Genomic DNA, 17,143 nt, shown 5'->3' on the forward strand with positions numbered 1-17,143 from the left:
AGAATGAAATGACCAGATATACGAATTACCATCGTACTACTGAAAAATCCCTTCGTGGAAATTGTCGTCCGCCTTTTGGCAGTTTGATGCTCAGCCTAGGGACTCAACGAAAGCTTGATGACATTCAAAGCGATAATCCAGTGATACCAAACACCAGCGAAACACCAGCTCAAATCCTTTACACAGGCGTAGGCGCTCTTTAAATACCGTGATTTACGTCGGATACCTCCTTCATGCAAAGCTAAGATCCTACGATCGTAGACATCTTCCGCAGGTCATCACCTCAGTACCAGTAGTTAGTGGGCGCTGCGGCCGGGTTGATGACATATCCATAATATATCTCGCGGCGACCAGTCAACAACAACCCACGCCGACTTCCTTCCACCTCCTTCCACCCCTCTCAGCGCGACAAGACCATCACAATGGCATCTCTCGTCCAAATCACCTCCCTGGAGCAATTCAGCACACTTTTGAACAGCTCTACCTTTGTCGTGGCTGACTGTGAGCTCCCCAGCTTGAAACCCCGCTTCCCCTCCCATCCATCCCACCTTCAACCACGCAACGTCACCCCATCCAACCATCCCAAACTCAATACTGTTGTACAAGACCGAACCAACTAACGCATGTGAAATGTATAGTCTACGCGGATTGGTGCGGACCATGCAAAGCTATCGCCCCTGCGTACGAGCAGTTGGCCTCGCAGCTCTCACGTCCTAACCGGATCACCTTTACCAAGATCAACGTTGATCACAACCAGGATATTTCCAGACAGTATGGGATTACAGCGTATGTCCTCCCTACCCTATTCCCGTGTGGTCCCAAAGGGTATGCACTACAGCAAGCAACAGCTACTAAAAACGTCTACACAGAATGCCCACCTTCGTCCTCTTCGAACGCGGCCGTCGCACCTCCACCGTCCGCGGCGCCAACCCCAAAGAACTGAACGAACTCGTCCGCAAACTCGCCACGGAAGCCAAGAAAGCGCCCGAGTCCGGCGGCAGCGAGGGCGGCGAGTCCAGCGGCGTGGGATGGATCGGGGCCCCCGCGCCCAAAGGCTACAGCGACATCACGGACCAGCATGACCCGAAGGGGTTGGAATTGCTGAACCGGGATAGCGAGTTTGGGACGGCCAAGACGCTGTTCGATAGTTCGAAGCCGGCGTCGCTGAACAATAATGGGAAGGGGAAGGCTGGCGGGGCTCCGGATTGGGTGGAGAGTGATACGGATGAGCAGTTGATGTTGTTCATCCCGTTTCAGTCTACGTTGAAGGTGCATTCGTTGCAGATTACGTCGTTGCCGCCGGCGGAGGCGGAGGATGAGGATGAGGATGAGGTGCCGATGCGGCCGCGGACGGTGCAGTTGTATACGAATCGGTCGCATGTGTTGGGATTTGATGAGGCGGATGATATTCCGGCGGTGCAGACGGTGGAGATCCGGCCGGAGGATTGGGATCCTAAGACGGGTACGGCGAAGATTGACTTGCGGTTTGTCAAGTTCCAGAGCGTGATGTCGCTGGTGGTGTTCTTTGTGGATGGCGATGGGGATGGAGAGAAGTTGCGGGTGGACCGTGTGAGGATCTTTGGCGAGGCGGGTGAGAAGAGAGAGATGGGCAAGTTGGAGAAAATTGGTGATGAGCCTGGAGAGTAAGCGTACTCACTACTCAGTATACTCAGACAGATACCAGCCGATACAGCAGAGTATACTCAGCGGCAGATGCAGCCAATGCACGATACCTTAAGGTAGACTACGCAGCACTTTACGGAGATACAAACATAGAAATCTGTTTGACAAACACATAATATTCATATTGATATCAAAAACTAAACTAAATCTACAATCCTCCCAAAGAGAGGGTTCTATCATCCACACCGCACATAAACAGCACAGATAGATAGACAATCATACAGGACCTTCCCATGACAAAAAGATCCCACACGACACAAAACCACCCCCCCATACACATACATATACGGGGAGGTATATAATGAAATGTCCGATCCCAAACCAAATGGTCTAATCCCCGTAGAAGCAATAAAACACAGAAAGACCAATAAAGTAAGAACCGGTGTGCAATTCCGTTTCGTCTGTGACGCAACTGACACCTGGGGATAACATCACGGGAGTAAAAAACTGATGTCCAGGCAACACGGGTGAATATAGTTGCGTCGCCGCACGAAGAAAGAAAAGAAAAAAAAGTGCTAAATGGGTGCTGGGGAAGGGGGGGTTTTATGGGTGGGAGTGGGGAATTGTTTCTCCGGGGGGTTTTAGCGAGGATTTTTGGGAGAGGTTTGAGGGGGGAGGGTTGGGATGACATAAGCGGGGTGGTTAAGCGAGGGGAGGGAAAACTCTGAGGGTGGTTTTTGATTTCTTTCTCTTCTCTTCATTATTATTATGGCTGATGATGAGACAATTGGATGTTTACATATGATAGGAAGAGACTGACTCCCCTTGATCAGGGAGATTGATCTTAACTACCATCCACTGAGGCCATACATTATTTCTATTATTATTCTGCTTATTACTGTGTACACTCCGTATTTAGTTCTGGTCAGATAGATAGCATGGAGTATTGTGTTTATGGCAGTCGGCTGAGGTTGCGTGGCGCTTTCTGAATGGTACTTTTCTTCCGCGGTTATCTTTCGCCGGCTATTTGCCTACGGATGACAGGGATGTTCATCCGTTGCGCCCCGGCCCCAGGTTTGCTATTATTATCGGCCACCATGATGCATCCCAGCACCAATAGCATCTACAGATAACACCATACATCGGCCATACTAAGATACGGTATGTCGCTTGCTTGGGGCAGTGGCTTGGGCAAGCACCGTCGTAAGCCGTAGTGCAGTGGCCCATGGCTGTGTCTGCAGCAGCCCGCTCGGTGGTTCTATCAGCATCCCTGCCGATCTGATGCAGCATCTGTTTGAGCCACTTTTTAGCCCAAGGTCAGCCTGCGCGACCCATGGTTCCATCCCATCGCACGTTCTGCACACTGCACCGGACTCAGCGCCCACGTCAGGACCTTGGGGGCTGATACCGGGCAAAATCTGGTTCAGCTGCCTTGGTCAACGCCCGCCCAGTGTCTCACGGACCGTGCTGGAAAACACCGTGAGCATTGTTCTTTTCGGGATGCTCAGTGCTTCCGCGATCCGCTTGGTCTGACCGAGATTCCACCGCGACCCAAGGAACCGTATGTCTACCTTATCTGAGACGAATTCAGTCACGTAACCATTGCCGTCGTGATTGCTGGACGCTGATAATGGCCATGCCGCCCGCTCCCCACTCGCAGGGTGCAATGTGCAGAGGGCAATCCAAGACCTCCGGGCCCTGGCCCTGGGGCGTCGATCATGTTTGCGACTTGCGACTCACGAGGCCGGTCGAGGCAACAGATCGGTTGGCCCCGGTGAGTCGCATCCTTCTGGATGCGCAGTATCCCGTGCATAGTCACACTTGCCGGCCCATGACGACCAAGTGGCTATTGGGTCGCCGCCGAAAGTCTCAGCGTGAGACAGCGCCTCGCGACTGGCAGAGCTTGGTTGCATGTGGAGTAGCGCGCCAGAAAGGCAAATCCTCCAGAGATAAAGTTCAACCCAAGGCACCTTGGCCTCACACTATTTCGCAGGTTTGCCCGCGACCCAGATTTTGGTTTCCATATCCATATCTGCATGACTCTGTTATCATTCCAAATGCTTAGCGATGTCGGCATGACTTCCGATTACCTGCTTTTCGTGGTTCGGCACCTCCAATTATCTCCAAGTACTCCATACGCCGTAGGCAATTCCGGACACCTCTGCGAGTCCGGCTCCATCCAGCGTCTCAGGAAGATGTTGCCATCTTGGTTTTAGCTGTGCAGCGGATGCTGTTATTTTTATGTTTTGCTCTCTGCTCCACTCGGGCTCGATAGTCCGTCTGTCCGCTGTCGGAATAATCCGCATGCTAGGTAGTCAGTACTATGTAGTTGGGTGGGTGATTCCAACCTGGCGCAGAACTCGGAAGAAACTATCGCTTCTCCGCATTTCCTTCGATCGCCAGGTTGGCGCCTTGGAAGCGGCGGATATCTCTAGGGCAGTAACTGGAGTAGGTTCCTTCACGTTGGAAAGTTTAGGCTGTCCCGTTGGAAGGGTTCGCACCATTCTTCCGTCTCCAAATTTCGCCAAAAGAGTTTGCCGAAAAAGATCCTCTCGGGCGAATGGTGAGCTTTTGCGTGATTTCCGCATGGCAATTCCCCGGTGACGCCATTCCCACGGAAAAGCAGATAATGGGAGAGGGTACGGAGAATCTGGGTCCTCAACCAAGATCCCGACTGGATCTCGTGCGTCGCAAATCCCCAGTCACGACACGACCTCAACCGCGGGCCGGAAGATATCTATATACCGGACTAGGCTAGGCTCGGGACGAACAGCCAATATCCTGGTCCGTCTGGAGCGCCGGTCTCCAACAACACGATCGGGCGAGTAAACAGATACGGCATGATAACATGATTTTCATCCTCATCGGTGGTGCGATATCCCCGCTGGCATCCAATGGATCCCTCCCGGGTCCTCCACGACGCGCGCCGCCAGTCACACCCGAGCAGCGTCATTTCGAGCAACGTGCACGTGCAAGCCCGGTGGCTTATCAGGTCGGGCCTAGGTTTTCAGCTGCTGCTGCGATCGGCCGGTTTGGCCCATGATCTTCCCTGCACAAATCCAGGAACAGAACTCAAAAGAGCACGCCACATGTTGTCCCGCCTGTCCGTTGGCTCGCCGGCCTTCCTCTCGTACCCTGGTGGCCGCCAAGTGCTGGAGCGCGGTCAACATGCGGTTGTGATTGGAACCAACACGAGGTGACGAAGAGCTCTTCCCCCAATCGGCGGGGACACAGGTGAAAGTCTCTGCGGATTGGCACGTTTAAGCTCAGTTAGCCGCCTGTAGTCTCGGGTTAATATCCGGATCCCTGGTCCATAGTCCATGGACGGTAAACAAAGGGGAAAAAAAAAATGCGGGATGCTAGCTGCCCATCACTATCACGTTGGATGTATCGAAAGTCAAAAGCCTTGCTGGACGGCTAGTCAGTCCATGGTGGACACGCGGTGCTGAAGGTCCCCGCAAAAGCGCGGTAGCTGCATGCCGGCAATCGGAGCCAGTCCCGGTCCATCGTCCAGGGAGGATGGATGCTTGGCGGCTACGACTAACTGTTCCCATTACCCAACTGGTCGGGAAGAATTTCGCGCATTATGGAGACCGCTTGGATACCGCTGTTTGGGGTGTATCTAGGCGAGGAGAGCGACCATGGTCTACTGCGGATAGGTGGAAGAGGTGACATGGCATGGCATGGTTGCTTGTCTTGTCCGACCAAGACCGAGGGGTGGATTCCTCTTCCGTGCGACCCAGGGTCTGGAATAGATGCATTCGGAGGATAAATTTGTGCTGGGAACAATAATAATAATAATCACCCTTATGAATGGCTCGGAAATCTGCCGGCAACGCCATCCTTTCAGGAGGGTCCTGGGTCCTTAAGGTTCCATCCTTCATTATTCGGCCACAGTGGCAGTGGCACGTTGGAGCCTGTACGTGGCGGTTCCCCTTGCTGCAATCAAGCTCACCCCGTATCGAGGAGTCGAAGGTTCGAAGAAGGCTCTAAAACGCTTCGGTTGCATTAGGTAAAGAGACTATGTTCGACGTTAATTGATTGCGATGGAGCAGTGTTCTATTCTTATGACGTAGCGAACTCACAGCATTATCCCGTTTAGTCAGGGGCGAGATGATTGGCTTTGAGAGGCGAATCCCTAATTGCCATTAGGAGAGGTTATCGCCATCGTCCGGAGTATATACTCCATACTATTGACTAGTTCAGTGGTAGTCAACCGTCGGATGACGGATGGGGGCCCCTTTTCCGGAGTCGCGAGAGTGCTAAGTCAGAATGCTCGGGACCTGACTAAGACGAAGCCGAGACACGCCCAGCCATGACGGGCACTGATTGGCTGAACCAGAAACGCGTAGTCTGTTTCAGATTTCGAGGACCGAGGTAACCTTCGGGCAGTGGACAGTTGGAGGGGGGACAGGTGGGTGGTGGGCTGGTGGGCAGGTGGACAGCCGGTGCCCTAACGGATGGTGTACCCTAACCCATCCGAACTAGTCCTAGTCTCCTCCGTAGATGTACTACTCCATACCAGGAGACGGAGTCGGAACGGAATGCAAATGGATGATCGACTACTTCTCCCACTTTGCGATTCACAGGCGACCCGGTTGATAGTCAGTCCACCATCCAGTCCTGACTAAGGTGCTGGAAATTGACGCCGAGAGTAATTTCCAGTCCTGCTCCCACTCGACTATGGATGGCTCTAAACCCTCATCCACACTAGGCGCGGCACTATTGGTTCGCCTGAACTTTATCGTATCAAGTCAACCAAGTCCAGCATGATCTCGAGCGAGCTTAAACGCCAACGCCCATATTTGGGCGTCGCCTTCCAATGCAGCCAATGTGCTGTGTACCGACGGGATCAACCGTCAATCATCCCCAAGGCATCGGACGACCACTCACACTATCAGACGATCATGATACCATATATATAATCACCTTCCTGCTTGAGCATCATTCTCCATGTCGCATGATGCGCTGCAGCTAAGTCGAACCTGTCCGCCGTATCGTCGGTACGCACTAGGTAACATTCCTTGGGGATCCGCAATCGTAAAGGCAGGCAACATCATAAGGTGTTGACCTGGGTAGTCGGTACCGATAAGGACCACCCTCTCTCTAGATCTGTGCCACCGTAAAAATCCATCACCTTGGTACATGGTACATTACTTGGGTGTCCGACAACCGTTGCTTCCGGTATCCGCGGAACCTATTGGAAGGCGAGGGCAGATGCAGTGGCCTATCTGACCCATCTTGATTCGCCTTTTGGTCTCCCAAATTCGGAATCAAGCGGCATGAACTGGGACTCAATCTGTCAGGCTTCGCTTCCCCGTCTGGACTCTGGCACTGGATACGCGCAGGACATCCCACACCGCACCGTGCTTTGTCCAGCGCAACAATCGGCGCCCCTGATTCGTCAAGAAAGCCACGCATCTGAGACCATTGGCCAGAATGATACTCTCGCACGGTCGCCTGCGAGCACAAATTTTCTGGCGAGTACCTGCGTGGCCACTGGCACCGCGGGCGCGCGGGCGACGGAACTAAGTCCCCTACCGCCCGTCTGTCAGCGCGGATGCGCGCCCATCCCCATTTCCATACCCACCACCGACGTCGCAACAGGCAAGATGCGCTGCGTCCGGTGGCGCTGCCCTTCACCTCTCAATTAAAGCGTCGGCGACAGACCGAAAGACGCTATCAGAACGCGAGACAGCGCTTGGGTCTATCTGCCGTTTAGCTCGCCGTTCAGACTCGCAGTAATTCCTTGGTGGAGACCGGGCTGTCAGCACTCAACCGGGCCTATCCCCGGTGTCCAGAGTAAGGTAAACACTAAACCTTCGCGCGCGATAGATAGATAGAAGTTACATAGTATGCATGATGATGGCCGATGATGAAGACGATACGCCATTCCTTTCCTAGAACGGACCGCCCTGCCAGTGCGACTTCAGCTAATCGACTTTCGATTTGTCAATCCGGCGTGATGACGCTAGATTTTCATTTATCGCTTCTGTTAGCTTATGCAGGTCTTATCCTATCGTTGCTGGTGCGCGATCAGAATCCTAGTCCCTCTAGGCGACCAGATGGACCCGCCTCGGCTTTTCCTTTGTTGTGGTTGTTGTTGCAACGGTTCTTTGTTTTTCGGCGACGGTTACGGAGTGCTACTACTTTCCCTACTAGTAGTACCTCGATACTTCCTGGCGACCCCGGAGCCTAAAGGAAGCAGGAACAAATCCCTGTCCGCCGCGGCGGGCTGCTTACCCCGTCCGGACCAGGCGACTCCCGGCATTGTCGACGGACTCCGTACGTACGGCGCTGCTCCCTAGACCAAACTGAGGGAATAATCTCCCCTCCTTCGGTGTCTGCTAGTGAGATAGGAGGAGGGAATGAAATGGAGTCGTCCCTCTGCCCAGTTCCTCCTCCAATGGAGCTCAGTGGAGGTCCCTAGTCCTCAACTAGGCAATAGCTGGACGTTGACCTGGTGCTTGGGGAGTTTCTCGAAGGTCGCCGGCTTCCATGCATAGATTAAACCAGTCGAAAACTAGCCGCAAATGGTAAGTCGGCAGCTTGCATGGGCCCTGCCTCGTATTGCGAATCGTTAACGCCGGCGTGGCAAGCATTATAGCACCCTTCTAAAGCTCCAAATATTGTTCTAGTCTGGCGACTACGTACCACCGCGACGTTCTAGCACGGGACTACCGGAAACTAGGTGCTCCCAGGGCAAGGTGCTCTTATCGTTCCTGGATCCTAACCCCGACCACTTCGACAAGATGCCTACGGTATACACTATACAGTGGTATACTGATTACTGGCAATTTACCTCGCTCGGGGCCCGTCCCGACACCCGGAAGCTTCACCCACAAGCGGTAAGGTGGCTGGCCAGGAATTAGGAATGGTCCGTTCTATCTTTAGATCCACCCCCGGCGGTCCTTACTGCCCGATACCGTATGTATGATCTCCGTATCATTCTTCCTATGTCGTACTCACTCATTATTATTACGGGGTACGAGGCCGGACTGCATCTCTAACGAGGATGAGTCTGACGAGTCAGGTGCTGGAGCAGGGGACTCGGCAGGAACGTTTCAGACCGGTTGACCAGTTGCGTGGCGTTGGCCAGGGTTTGATGGGCCATTGTGTGTAGTAGTATTGCGATGCTCATGGCCGCGGCTGGAAAGGGCAATGGATGGACCAGGGGTCCGTGTTCGGAGTCTGACAGCTCTGCTTGTGTCCCCTTGCTTCCCATGATTGCCGTGGCGCGGCCTGTCAGGCAGTGTTTGACTTATCGGCAGGCTCATCGCGGTCCCTGGACAATCTTCAGATGTCGTCATGTTGATCCCTCTGCGTTGGTTGTTTGTTGAGGTAGGCAGAGAGGTGGGATGGATGCAGAGGCGCAGCTAATTTTACCTACATACCGCCCATCGAATAAACACGTCCTCGGGAGATTTACGCGGCGGACAACGCATCGTACCTGACCCAAACTATCGAACGCGATGATTGCAGGCTTGCAGAAAATAGCAATCAAAGCTCTTTATTGACACCGAGCCCTATCATAGGCAGTCATATTTCTCCCCCCGGCGACCCGGAAAAAATTAATCATAATTATCATAATAAGGAAAAGAAATACCAGACCCAAAACATAACCAATCCAATCAAAGTGAAAGCAAATCAGATTTCGAGGGTCAAGTTTTTGACAGCGGCGTTCATCTGGAAGCCCTGTTGTGCCGCGGCGCATCCTCGGACAACAAATATACGAATCACGCAAGGGTCGGGCGGCCGCCAGACGTTTTCCGACGAGTCCCTTCCCCTCCCTAAGGTCCAAGGCTGCAACCCTACCCTTCTCTCCGCATCGGTTCCTGCAGTAGGCCGACCAACCTGATCGATCCATCCGCCGTTGAACAGGTCGCATCTCAAATGTGAGCGGTTTCTGGGATTCTTGGATTCTGTTTGGTTGCGCACTATCTCCTGCTTGGCTCCCCTCTCAATTTTTAGACCATCACCAAACTTGGATCTAGCCGGTACTTTGGGTTCGGAGTTTCCCAGTCCCTTGGATTTGACGTCGCCTTACCCCAGAATGATAGGGCGGATGCATGAACGGTAGCCTCTCTGCCCAGAAATCCAGCCCAAGTAGGTTCAATAATGCTGCACGCACTATGTCTTTTGCGCAGCGCACCTGGCATATGACATGCTCGATATCTACCGAGCAAGAGCGATCTTGAGGTCTCGACATGGCTCTGGCTCTGGCTCAGGCCCTGTCCTCGGCTCTCCCCACGACAAGAATCATATGAAAGAATCGTCGCGGCGGGCCTATCTACCCAGGTCCATGTTGGGTGTACCATAACAACCGATAGTATTACAGGGATTAGCCTGCCTAGCCTGCGCACCGGAAGTACCTGGCTGGCAGGTACTTTGCTGTAGTGCCACCCATAAGGCCGGGTATTCCATAGTACCGACCCAAGTACGGCGTAGCACCATGCCACAGAGGGTGGGCCCTTTCCAGGACCGTTTCACCATTGGCGTAGGTAGACAATTTATTCCAGTCGCTTGTTCTCGAAATTGCTAGTCGCCACTACTACTATACTAACTACTGCCAGACGATACGGACGTTTTTTTCGTTCGTGCCCTTCCTTATCAGAATGGGACCGGTCATCCGGTTGGTTTTGTCGGAAGTGGAATTACCTGCATGCCGTTGAGAGAGGATCCATCCTCTCTGGAGGTCCCAGGCAGGTCCAGAGCGACAGGACCGACCGACGAGGAGGGGGGAAAGATTGGGGGGGCAAGCAATGGGCACTGGCCAGTTTGGTCCCGGACGACACAAATTTTGACACTGATTGACTGCCCGCCCCCTCAATGTGTGTTGATTCTTTTCCAAATTCCAACCAATTGCCTACAGTCGTTGCGTGCTGATCTTACTGGAAATGTGGCCCGGACGGTCCCAGTGTTGGAACATGGGCCATCCATCCCATTGCAGTGCGCCTCTTGTCCTTCCTTTTCCCGTTTTTCCCTTTGAGTTTTGGGGGGACTAAGAAGGGAATCCCCCAAATGGCGGACGGGATGCTCAGTGGGGCCGACTAGCTTAGCCGGAGAGTCAATCCCTCCCTTTCACGGGTTGAGTCTATTGGCTTCCAATGCAGCCAACTTCGGTTGAATGTCACGATGGCCCCCCCCCGGCCAGGCCTACCACTATCAGTGGCCGACGTGCTCATTGGACCGTCGGATGTGCTGCCCTTCCCATTCCTTTTACCCCCCGCCCCGCCCAACAGCGCCCCCACCCTCCTCGGTTTGGAGATGCTGACTGGCCCGATTTGCCCTCAGTCGTCCATGTCGGTGGGACAGACAAGCCGCTGATAAGCCAGATAGGCTAAGAGATGATGCAGGTCCTAATGGTAACGGAACCATCCAACATGTAATCTTGTAGAACATATCACCGCAAGGGCGACGACCGGAAGAATATCATTTGATGGAGGGTAGTCTCATCGGTAAGCGCGCAGCAGGTGTTGGACACCACCTGGCAAGCTGGCAGGGGAAGGGAAGCATCGTGACTGGTAGAGGTGGGAGGATGGGCAATCAAAAGCCTGATGGCTGCTATTTTGGGAGCAATATTACCTGGAGACTCGGATTGGGGTGTGGCAATTCACAGCCATCCCATGAGGGATGCTCAGGTCGGTCGGTCGTCGTCTCGCCGCTCGCCGCCGCCGCTCATAATTACCGTACCCAATGGAACAGCGAAAATTACGTGAGACACAAAATTGGTGGCCAACTTTATCCCAGCAATCATAACTATCAGGTAATGGAATTAGGCCTACACCTTTCGGACGCCATGACGAAGAGGTTTGTGGAAGTGTCCATTTGGACCACCCTAGGAGTGGGAATTTGGAAGGCGTAGTCGCACTGGTACGACCTACTATATCAGGTATCGTATAGATAGGCGTCGTACCTCAGGATCCAGGTATCTCGCGCTTCTCCCACGACCATCCCATTGCGTCCTCCTATTGGAACATGGTCATCTCCGCATTTACCAGGTCATTACCGTAGGACGTGGTCCGTAAGAATGGCCTTTCCATGCACCATTGAAATGGGGCTTTGAGGGCCGCCAATGTTCCCACTCGTGCTCATGTGCCCCACGCACTTACGCCTTTTTGGGCGCCGCGGCCGACAAGGTGGGGCCGGTTTCTGGCTAGTCTTGTCGGGGATTCGTCGTCGCTGGGTGTCTCTTAAGTTCTGATCCAACTTGCACACTTTCTCTGACCATCCACCCTGGCCCCCCCCTCCTCCCCCCTCCTCCCTCCCTCCACCCACCCAAATTGAGGAATGGCACAACATGCGAGGTTGAATATTTGCTGTGCTGCGGATGCCGCTGACGGCGATGATGAAGAAGCCCGCCGCGCAGGCCCACCTCCCGTTGGACTCCGCTCCCAAGTTTCTCATTCGGTTGGTACTGCGATGTGCACCGGCGCCAATCTGCTTTCTTTGCCGCCCCAGACGGGTGTGCATAAGATTAGAAAAGTGGGAAAGCCGGATGACAATCCTAGGATACCGTATTTCCCCCCCAAAAGATTTGGGGTAAAGAGAAAAATGAGAGCGCAAGAAAAAAAAAGGGTTCAAAAAATCAGATTGCGGAAAAATCAAATCAATTAATTCAAATAAAAAAAAATAAATAGAGAGAAAAGGCAACGCGCGAGAAGAGTGTCCGAACATATGACACCATACCATTCCGGCAGATTTATTAGATGATTTATTAGTATATTACTATTACTACTATTATAGTAGGGACTGTTCGCTGCTGGCACCACCACCACCACCAGCGCCGAGTAAAGTTCCATGCAGCCATCTCGCCCAAACAGGCTCTCAGACTAAAAAGTACGGGCTCCAGTCCGACTGCTCACTACTCACGGCGCTACCAGCTCGTAGCACAAGCAGATCAGTCGCTCTTTTATCCACTGCCCATCCTTCTGGCCGGCTTTCCTCCTTCCATATCGGCCCTGTCTCTCATTTTCCCCGCGACTGTCCTCTCTCAAATTAATCTTCTTTATTTCTTATTTTTTTCTGTTTTTGCCCTTTTTAGACTTGTCTCGATCCTCATCTGGCCTTTCCTTTTCCCTTCCTCTCTTTTATCTCTTAATCTTAATTCCCTGCCCTCTTTTCTCTCTTTTCACTTGCGACTCATACACAGTCTCCGGCTCCTTGATCGAGATCGTCTCAAACCATTCGTTGTGTGGTTTGGCTCGTATCGAAACACAGGTGCCTGTCCTTCCTTCATAGACTCGCGGCATAGTCGTCAGATATAATCCTCAGAACCACGATCTCAAGACGCAGCAGTCGTTTCCCAGCATCCCTCACTCACAGTTCTACAATCGAGTGCGGTCCTTGGATTATTATCTGTCCTCCATAGTCATTCTCTCTCACTCAAAGTGCAAGCGACAATCTGCAACACATTCATTCCCCCCAGCGACCATCGCTGTGGACGAGCTACCAATTATAACTAATAATATCCGCTAGAGAGTAGAGCAGCCTCTACTCTTCTTTGCAATCACCACGTCCCACTATATGTGAGTCACCGTTGCCAGTTCAGATGTATCCGCGCAGAGAGGGCGAGACTGACTCCTGGTTCTCTAGTTACAATGGACACCACATACATGGCACCCACCTCGGTGCAAGGACAACCATCATTTGCATACTACCCCGATTCACAGCAAAGACAACACTTCACTAGTCACCCCGCAGACATGCAGTCCTACTATGGCCAGATGCAGGCGTTCCAGCAACAACCGCAGCACTGTCTGGCGGAGCAGCAGACCCTCTACACTGCCCCCCTCATGAACATGCACCAGATGGCTACCACCAATGCCTTCCGGGGTGCCATGAACATGACCCCCATTGCCTCTCCTCAGCCGTCACACCTCAAGCCCACCATTGTGGTGCAGCAGGGCTCGCCCGCCCTGATGCCTCTGGACACGAGGTTCGTGGGCAACGACTACTACGCATTCCCCTCCACCCCACCACTCTCCACCGCTGGAAGCTCCATCAGCAGCCCGCCTTCTACTAGCGGCACCCTTCACACCCCGATCAACGACAGCTTCTTCGCTTTCGAGAAAGTGGAGGGGGTCAAGGAGGGATGCGAGGGCGATGTTCATGCCGAGATCCTGGCCAATGCCGACTGGACGCGGTCCGACTCGCCGCCCCTGACACCTGGTAAGTTGTGATTCCGTGGGTTTCCCGGGGACGGCTCGCATGGCCCATGCGTGCATGCAAAAGGACACGGGGTTGGACGGTTCTAGGGTTGTACAGGGAGCTAACTCGACTTGTTCTAGTGTTCATCCATCCGCCCTCCCTCACCGCCAGCCACACATCGGAGCTTTTGTCTGCCCACAGCTCTTGCCCATCCCTTTCTCCCTCGCCTTCTCCTGTCACTTCCACCTTCATTGCCCAGTCTCACTCGGGTCTGCCGACTGAGCAGTCCAGCTCCGACTTCTGCGACCCTCGCCAGCTGACCGTCGAGTCGTCCATCAACGCGACTTCGGCTGAGCTCCCGCCATTGCCCACGCTTTCCTGCGATGACGAGGAGCCCCGGGTGGTTCTGGGCAGCGAGGCCGTGACTTTGCCTGTCCATGATACCCTCTCTCCCGCCTTCACCTGCTCGTCTTCTGAGGATCCTCTCAGCAGCCTGCCCACCTTTGACAGCTTCTCCGACCTTGACTCGGAAGACGAATTCGTCAACCGCCTGGTCGACTTCCACCCCAGCGGCAACGCTTACTACCTGGGTGAGAAGCGTCAGCGTGTGGCGACTTTCCCTATCGAGGAAGAGGAGTTCTTCAGTGAGCAGAGCTTTGACGATTCAGACGACCAGGATCTTTCCCACTCCGGTCTTCCCTTCCTGGGAAGCCACGAATTCACCGGGGTCCCGGGCACCATCAATGAGGTTTCGGAAGAGATGAGCTCCAAGAAGCGGAGCAACGCTCGCAAGTCGCTCAAGAGAGCCAGTACCTCGGACAGCGAGTCGGAGAGCATTGGCGTCGTGGGCAAGAAGTCGCAGCTTTCGGCCAGCAGCCGTGTCAACAGCACCGAGACCAACTCGCCAGCACCCCAGGCGACTGTTCCGTCCCGTCACAACTCCGACGCCTCGTGTGTCTCCAGCGCTTCGGAGGCTCCCTCTGCCCCTGTCTCCGTCAACCGCCGTGGTCGCAAGCAGTCTCTGACTGACGACCCCTCAAAGACCTTTGTGTGCTCCCTCTGCTCCCGTCGCTTCCGTCGTCAAGAACATCTCAAGCGTCACTACCGCTCTCTTCACACTCAGGACAAGCCGTTCGAGTGCAACGAGTGCGGCAAGAAGTTCTCGCGGAGCGACAACCTTGCGCAGCATGCCCGGACTCACGCGGGTGGATCTGTCGTGATGGGCGTCCTCGACACGGGCAACACGACGCCGACCTCGTACGAAGAGCGCGATCCCAATACATTGGGAACGGTGCTGTACGAGGCCGCCAATGCGGCTGCTACCAAGTCTACGACCAGCGAATCCGAAGACAGTGTCTCGGATGCGCCAGCGGTCGACCGACGAGCTCCTAAGAAGCGCAAGCGCGAGGGCGACGCCTAGAGCGGATCCACATGGCTTGCAGCTATCACGATGATATGTGACCAGGAGCTCCCATATATCACTTAATACATCCTATACATAACCTTCCATTCCACTGGTTGGTCTGACTTGGTCTTGCGGTTTGGCGTCCGGGCTTTGTTTCTGGCGGTGACAAGAATCGGTGTACGGGTATTGACAGGTCCTGATGCCTATCCAACAACAACAAAACATAACACGACACATCAGGCATCAGGACTATTTGGCGAAGCATTAGACCGGCGGCAACGGAATCTGGGCGCACATGGAGTCCAGGGTTGGACCAAAACTAATAGAGCGCATGATGACTTCACATTGAGGCACTGGTGACTTGGGTTGATCTTTTCTGTGATTCCCCTTTTCTAACTCGAATTTTTCTCGATCTTTGCGGCGAATCTCTCCGACTCATCCTCGCGCGACGGGGCTATTGACCCCTGTCGGCGACCTTCTGTACCCGATCTACCCTCCTCCTTTTCCTTATCACTTCTTCTTATATACTTCTCGTTCAAGTTGCATTCATTGTGCCTATTCGATGTAATATTTTGCTCACTCCTGTCCTCTGCTGAGAGCAGCCCATCCTTTTGTGCTGGCCACATGTACAATTTAATACCATTTCCCCAATCGTTGCCTCATACCCCTGTGCGCATACTCTTTTCCTTTTCTGTCTGCATTCCCAGGTGCATTCTTGTGCCATTGTCATTTGTTGAGCGGTTCAATAGTATTGATTATACTGTACTCCGTACTAGTAGATCAGTAAGATAAGTCGTTTGGTTGGGTGCGTCACTCCGCTAGTGGCCTTTCCCGGCCTCGACGTCACCCATCATCTTAAGACCAACCATCATATTCAGCCCTCCCAGTGAGTCCACATACGTCTAACTCTCCACATGCAAATCCTACGAACCACTCACATCATCTACTCAAAACCTACTTTCATCAATTAATTGAATTGAATTCAATTACCCCCCACACAGTTCCCCTCCCTCCCGTCCAGACCTAGACTGGAAGAAAAAGAAGAGGGGTCCATTGAAAAATCATCTCCCCGCACCCCTCCATCACCACATTACATCCATCCACCTACCCATCATCCATCCACACAAACCACACACAGAGAAAGAAAGGGATAAAGAAAGAAACAAAAGAATGACATCCCAAAATACCCTCCCCACCTCCCCCACAAGCCTCAACGTGATCGCCCTCATCTCCGGCGGGAAAGATTCTCTCTATTCGATCCTGCACTGCATCCGCAATGGCCATAAGGTCGTGGCGTTGGGGAATTTGTATCCGAAACGTACCACCACCAATACCACCAACAACGACAGCAATGCTACAGAAACCAGCAGGGATGATAAGGGGGATGAAGAGGAGGAGGAAGAAGAAGAAGACATCGACAGCTTCATGTACCAAACGATCGGACACAGCATCATCCCTCAATATGAATCCGCCTTAGGAATCCCGTTGTATCGACAGGAGATTGTGGGCTCCGCGGTTGATACGGGGAGGGTTTATCGGGACACTTCTTCTTCTTCTTCTTCTTCTTCTTCTCCTAAAGGAGATGGTAATGAGGAGGGAACTGAGGAGAAGGATGAAACCGAATCCCTCATCCCGCTCCTCACACGAATCAAACGGGCTCACCCCGAAGCAAACGCGATCTCGGCCGGCGCGATCCTCTCAACCTACCAACGAACGCGGATTGAGAACGTCGCCGCGAGAATGGGTCTCGCTCCGCTGGCGTGGCTATGGATGTACCCGGTTTTGCCGGCGCCAGTGGAGCGATTAGGGCTACCGGGGGAGGCGGGATTGTTGGAGGATATGGCGGCGGTGGGGTGCGAGGCGCGGATTATCAAGGTTGCGTCGGGGGGATTGGATGGGGGGTTTTTGTGGGGGGATGTGGCGGGGAGGGATGGGATGGTGAGACGGAGGATTGTGAATGGGATG

At 53.5% G+C, this 17,143-nt stretch overlaps 6 protein-coding genes across 6 annotated transcripts; 4 read left to right on the forward strand and 2 right to left on the reverse strand.

Moving 5' to 3' along the window:
* Positions 1-367: 367 nt before the first annotated feature.
* On the forward strand, positions 368-1,762 carry BO80DRAFT_497696 (thioredoxin-like protein 1). The gene is made up of 3 exons (XM_025724096.1): positions 368-501; positions 639-786; positions 870-1,762. Exons 1-3 carry the CDS (start codon positions 423-425, stop codon positions 1,645-1,647), a joined length of 1,005 nt encoding a protein of 334 aa, XP_025569846.1. The 5' UTR covers positions 368-422; the 3' UTR covers positions 1,648-1,762.
* Positions 1,763-3,776: 2,014 nt separating this feature from the next.
* On the forward strand, positions 3,777-4,372 carry BO80DRAFT_261891 (uncharacterized protein). The gene has a single exon (XM_025714751.1). It carries the CDS (start codon positions 3,865-3,867, stop codon positions 4,225-4,227), a length of 363 nt encoding a protein of 120 aa, XP_025569847.1. The 5' UTR covers positions 3,777-3,864; the 3' UTR covers positions 4,228-4,372.
* Positions 4,373-9,068: 4,696 nt separating this feature from the next.
* Positions 9,069-9,649, reverse strand: BO80DRAFT_261999 (uncharacterized protein). The gene has a single exon (XM_025714752.1). It carries the CDS (start codon positions 9,509-9,511, stop codon positions 9,134-9,136), a length of 378 nt encoding a protein of 125 aa, XP_025569848.1. The 5' UTR covers positions 9,512-9,649; the 3' UTR covers positions 9,069-9,133.
* Positions 9,650-12,450: 2,801 nt separating this feature from the next.
* BO80DRAFT_368617 (uncharacterized protein) lies at positions 12,451-12,893 on the reverse strand (the record flags this gene model as incomplete). Its single annotated transcript, XM_025716346.1, has 2 exons — positions 12,451-12,588; positions 12,774-12,893. Coding segments are annotated over 2 exons (258 nt in total), but the record flags the coding sequence as incomplete, so codon positions are not given.
* A 123-nt stretch (positions 12,894-13,016) lies between these two features.
* sebA (putative C2H2 transcription factor (Seb1)) lies at positions 13,017-15,382 on the forward strand. The gene is made up of 3 exons (XM_025714753.1): positions 13,017-13,151; positions 13,219-13,794; positions 13,914-15,382. The coding sequence occupies exons 2-3, from the start codon at positions 13,224-13,226 to the stop codon at positions 15,191-15,193; spliced, it is 1,851 nt and encodes a 616-aa protein (XP_025569850.1). The 5' UTR covers positions 13,017-13,151; positions 13,219-13,223; the 3' UTR covers positions 15,194-15,382.
* A 691-nt stretch (positions 15,383-16,073) lies between these two features.
* BO80DRAFT_469355 (diphthine--ammonia ligase family protein) lies at positions 16,074-17,116 on the forward strand (the record flags this gene model as incomplete). Its single annotated transcript, XM_025723007.1, has 1 exon — positions 16,074-17,116. A coding segment is annotated over exon 1 (768 nt), but the record flags the coding sequence as incomplete, so codon positions are not given.
* Positions 17,117-17,143: the final 27 nt, after the last annotated feature.

The sequence above is a fragment of the Aspergillus ibericus genome (genome assembly GCF_003184845.1).
Source record: "Aspergillus ibericus CBS 121593 unplaced genomic scaffold BO80scaffold_73, whole genome shotgun sequence".
Classification (NCBI taxonomy): Eukaryota; Fungi; Ascomycota; class Eurotiomycetes; order Eurotiales; family Aspergillaceae; genus Aspergillus; species Aspergillus ibericus.

Excerpts from the sequence above, each read along its gene's own strand:
- BO80DRAFT_497696 (XM_025724096.1), top strand. The coding sequence starts at position 423 with ATGGCATCTCTCGTCCAAATCACCTCCCTGGAGCAATTCAGCACACTT. Across the intron at positions 502-638 it reads TACCTTTGTCGTGGCTGACT|TCTACGCGGATTGGTGCGGA; the intron begins GTGAGCTCCCCA and ends TGAAATGTATAG. Across the intron at positions 787-869 it reads AGACAGTATGGGATTACAGC|AATGCCCACCTTCGTCCTCT; the intron begins GTATGTCCTCCC and ends ACGTCTACACAG.
- BO80DRAFT_261891 (XM_025714751.1), top strand. The coding sequence starts at position 3,865 with ATGTTTTGCTCTCTGCTCCACTCGGGCTCGATAGTCCGTCTGTCCGCT.
- BO80DRAFT_261999 (XM_025714752.1), bottom strand. The coding sequence starts at position 9,511 with ATGCGACCTGTTCAACGGCGGATGGATCGATCAGGTTGGTCGGCCTAC.
- sebA (XM_025714753.1), top strand. The coding sequence starts at position 13,224 with ATGGACACCACATACATGGCACCCACCTCGGTGCAAGGACAACCATCA. Across the intron at positions 13,795-13,913 it reads CTCGCCGCCCCTGACACCTG|TGTTCATCCATCCGCCCTCC; the intron begins GTAAGTTGTGAT and ends GACTTGTTCTAG.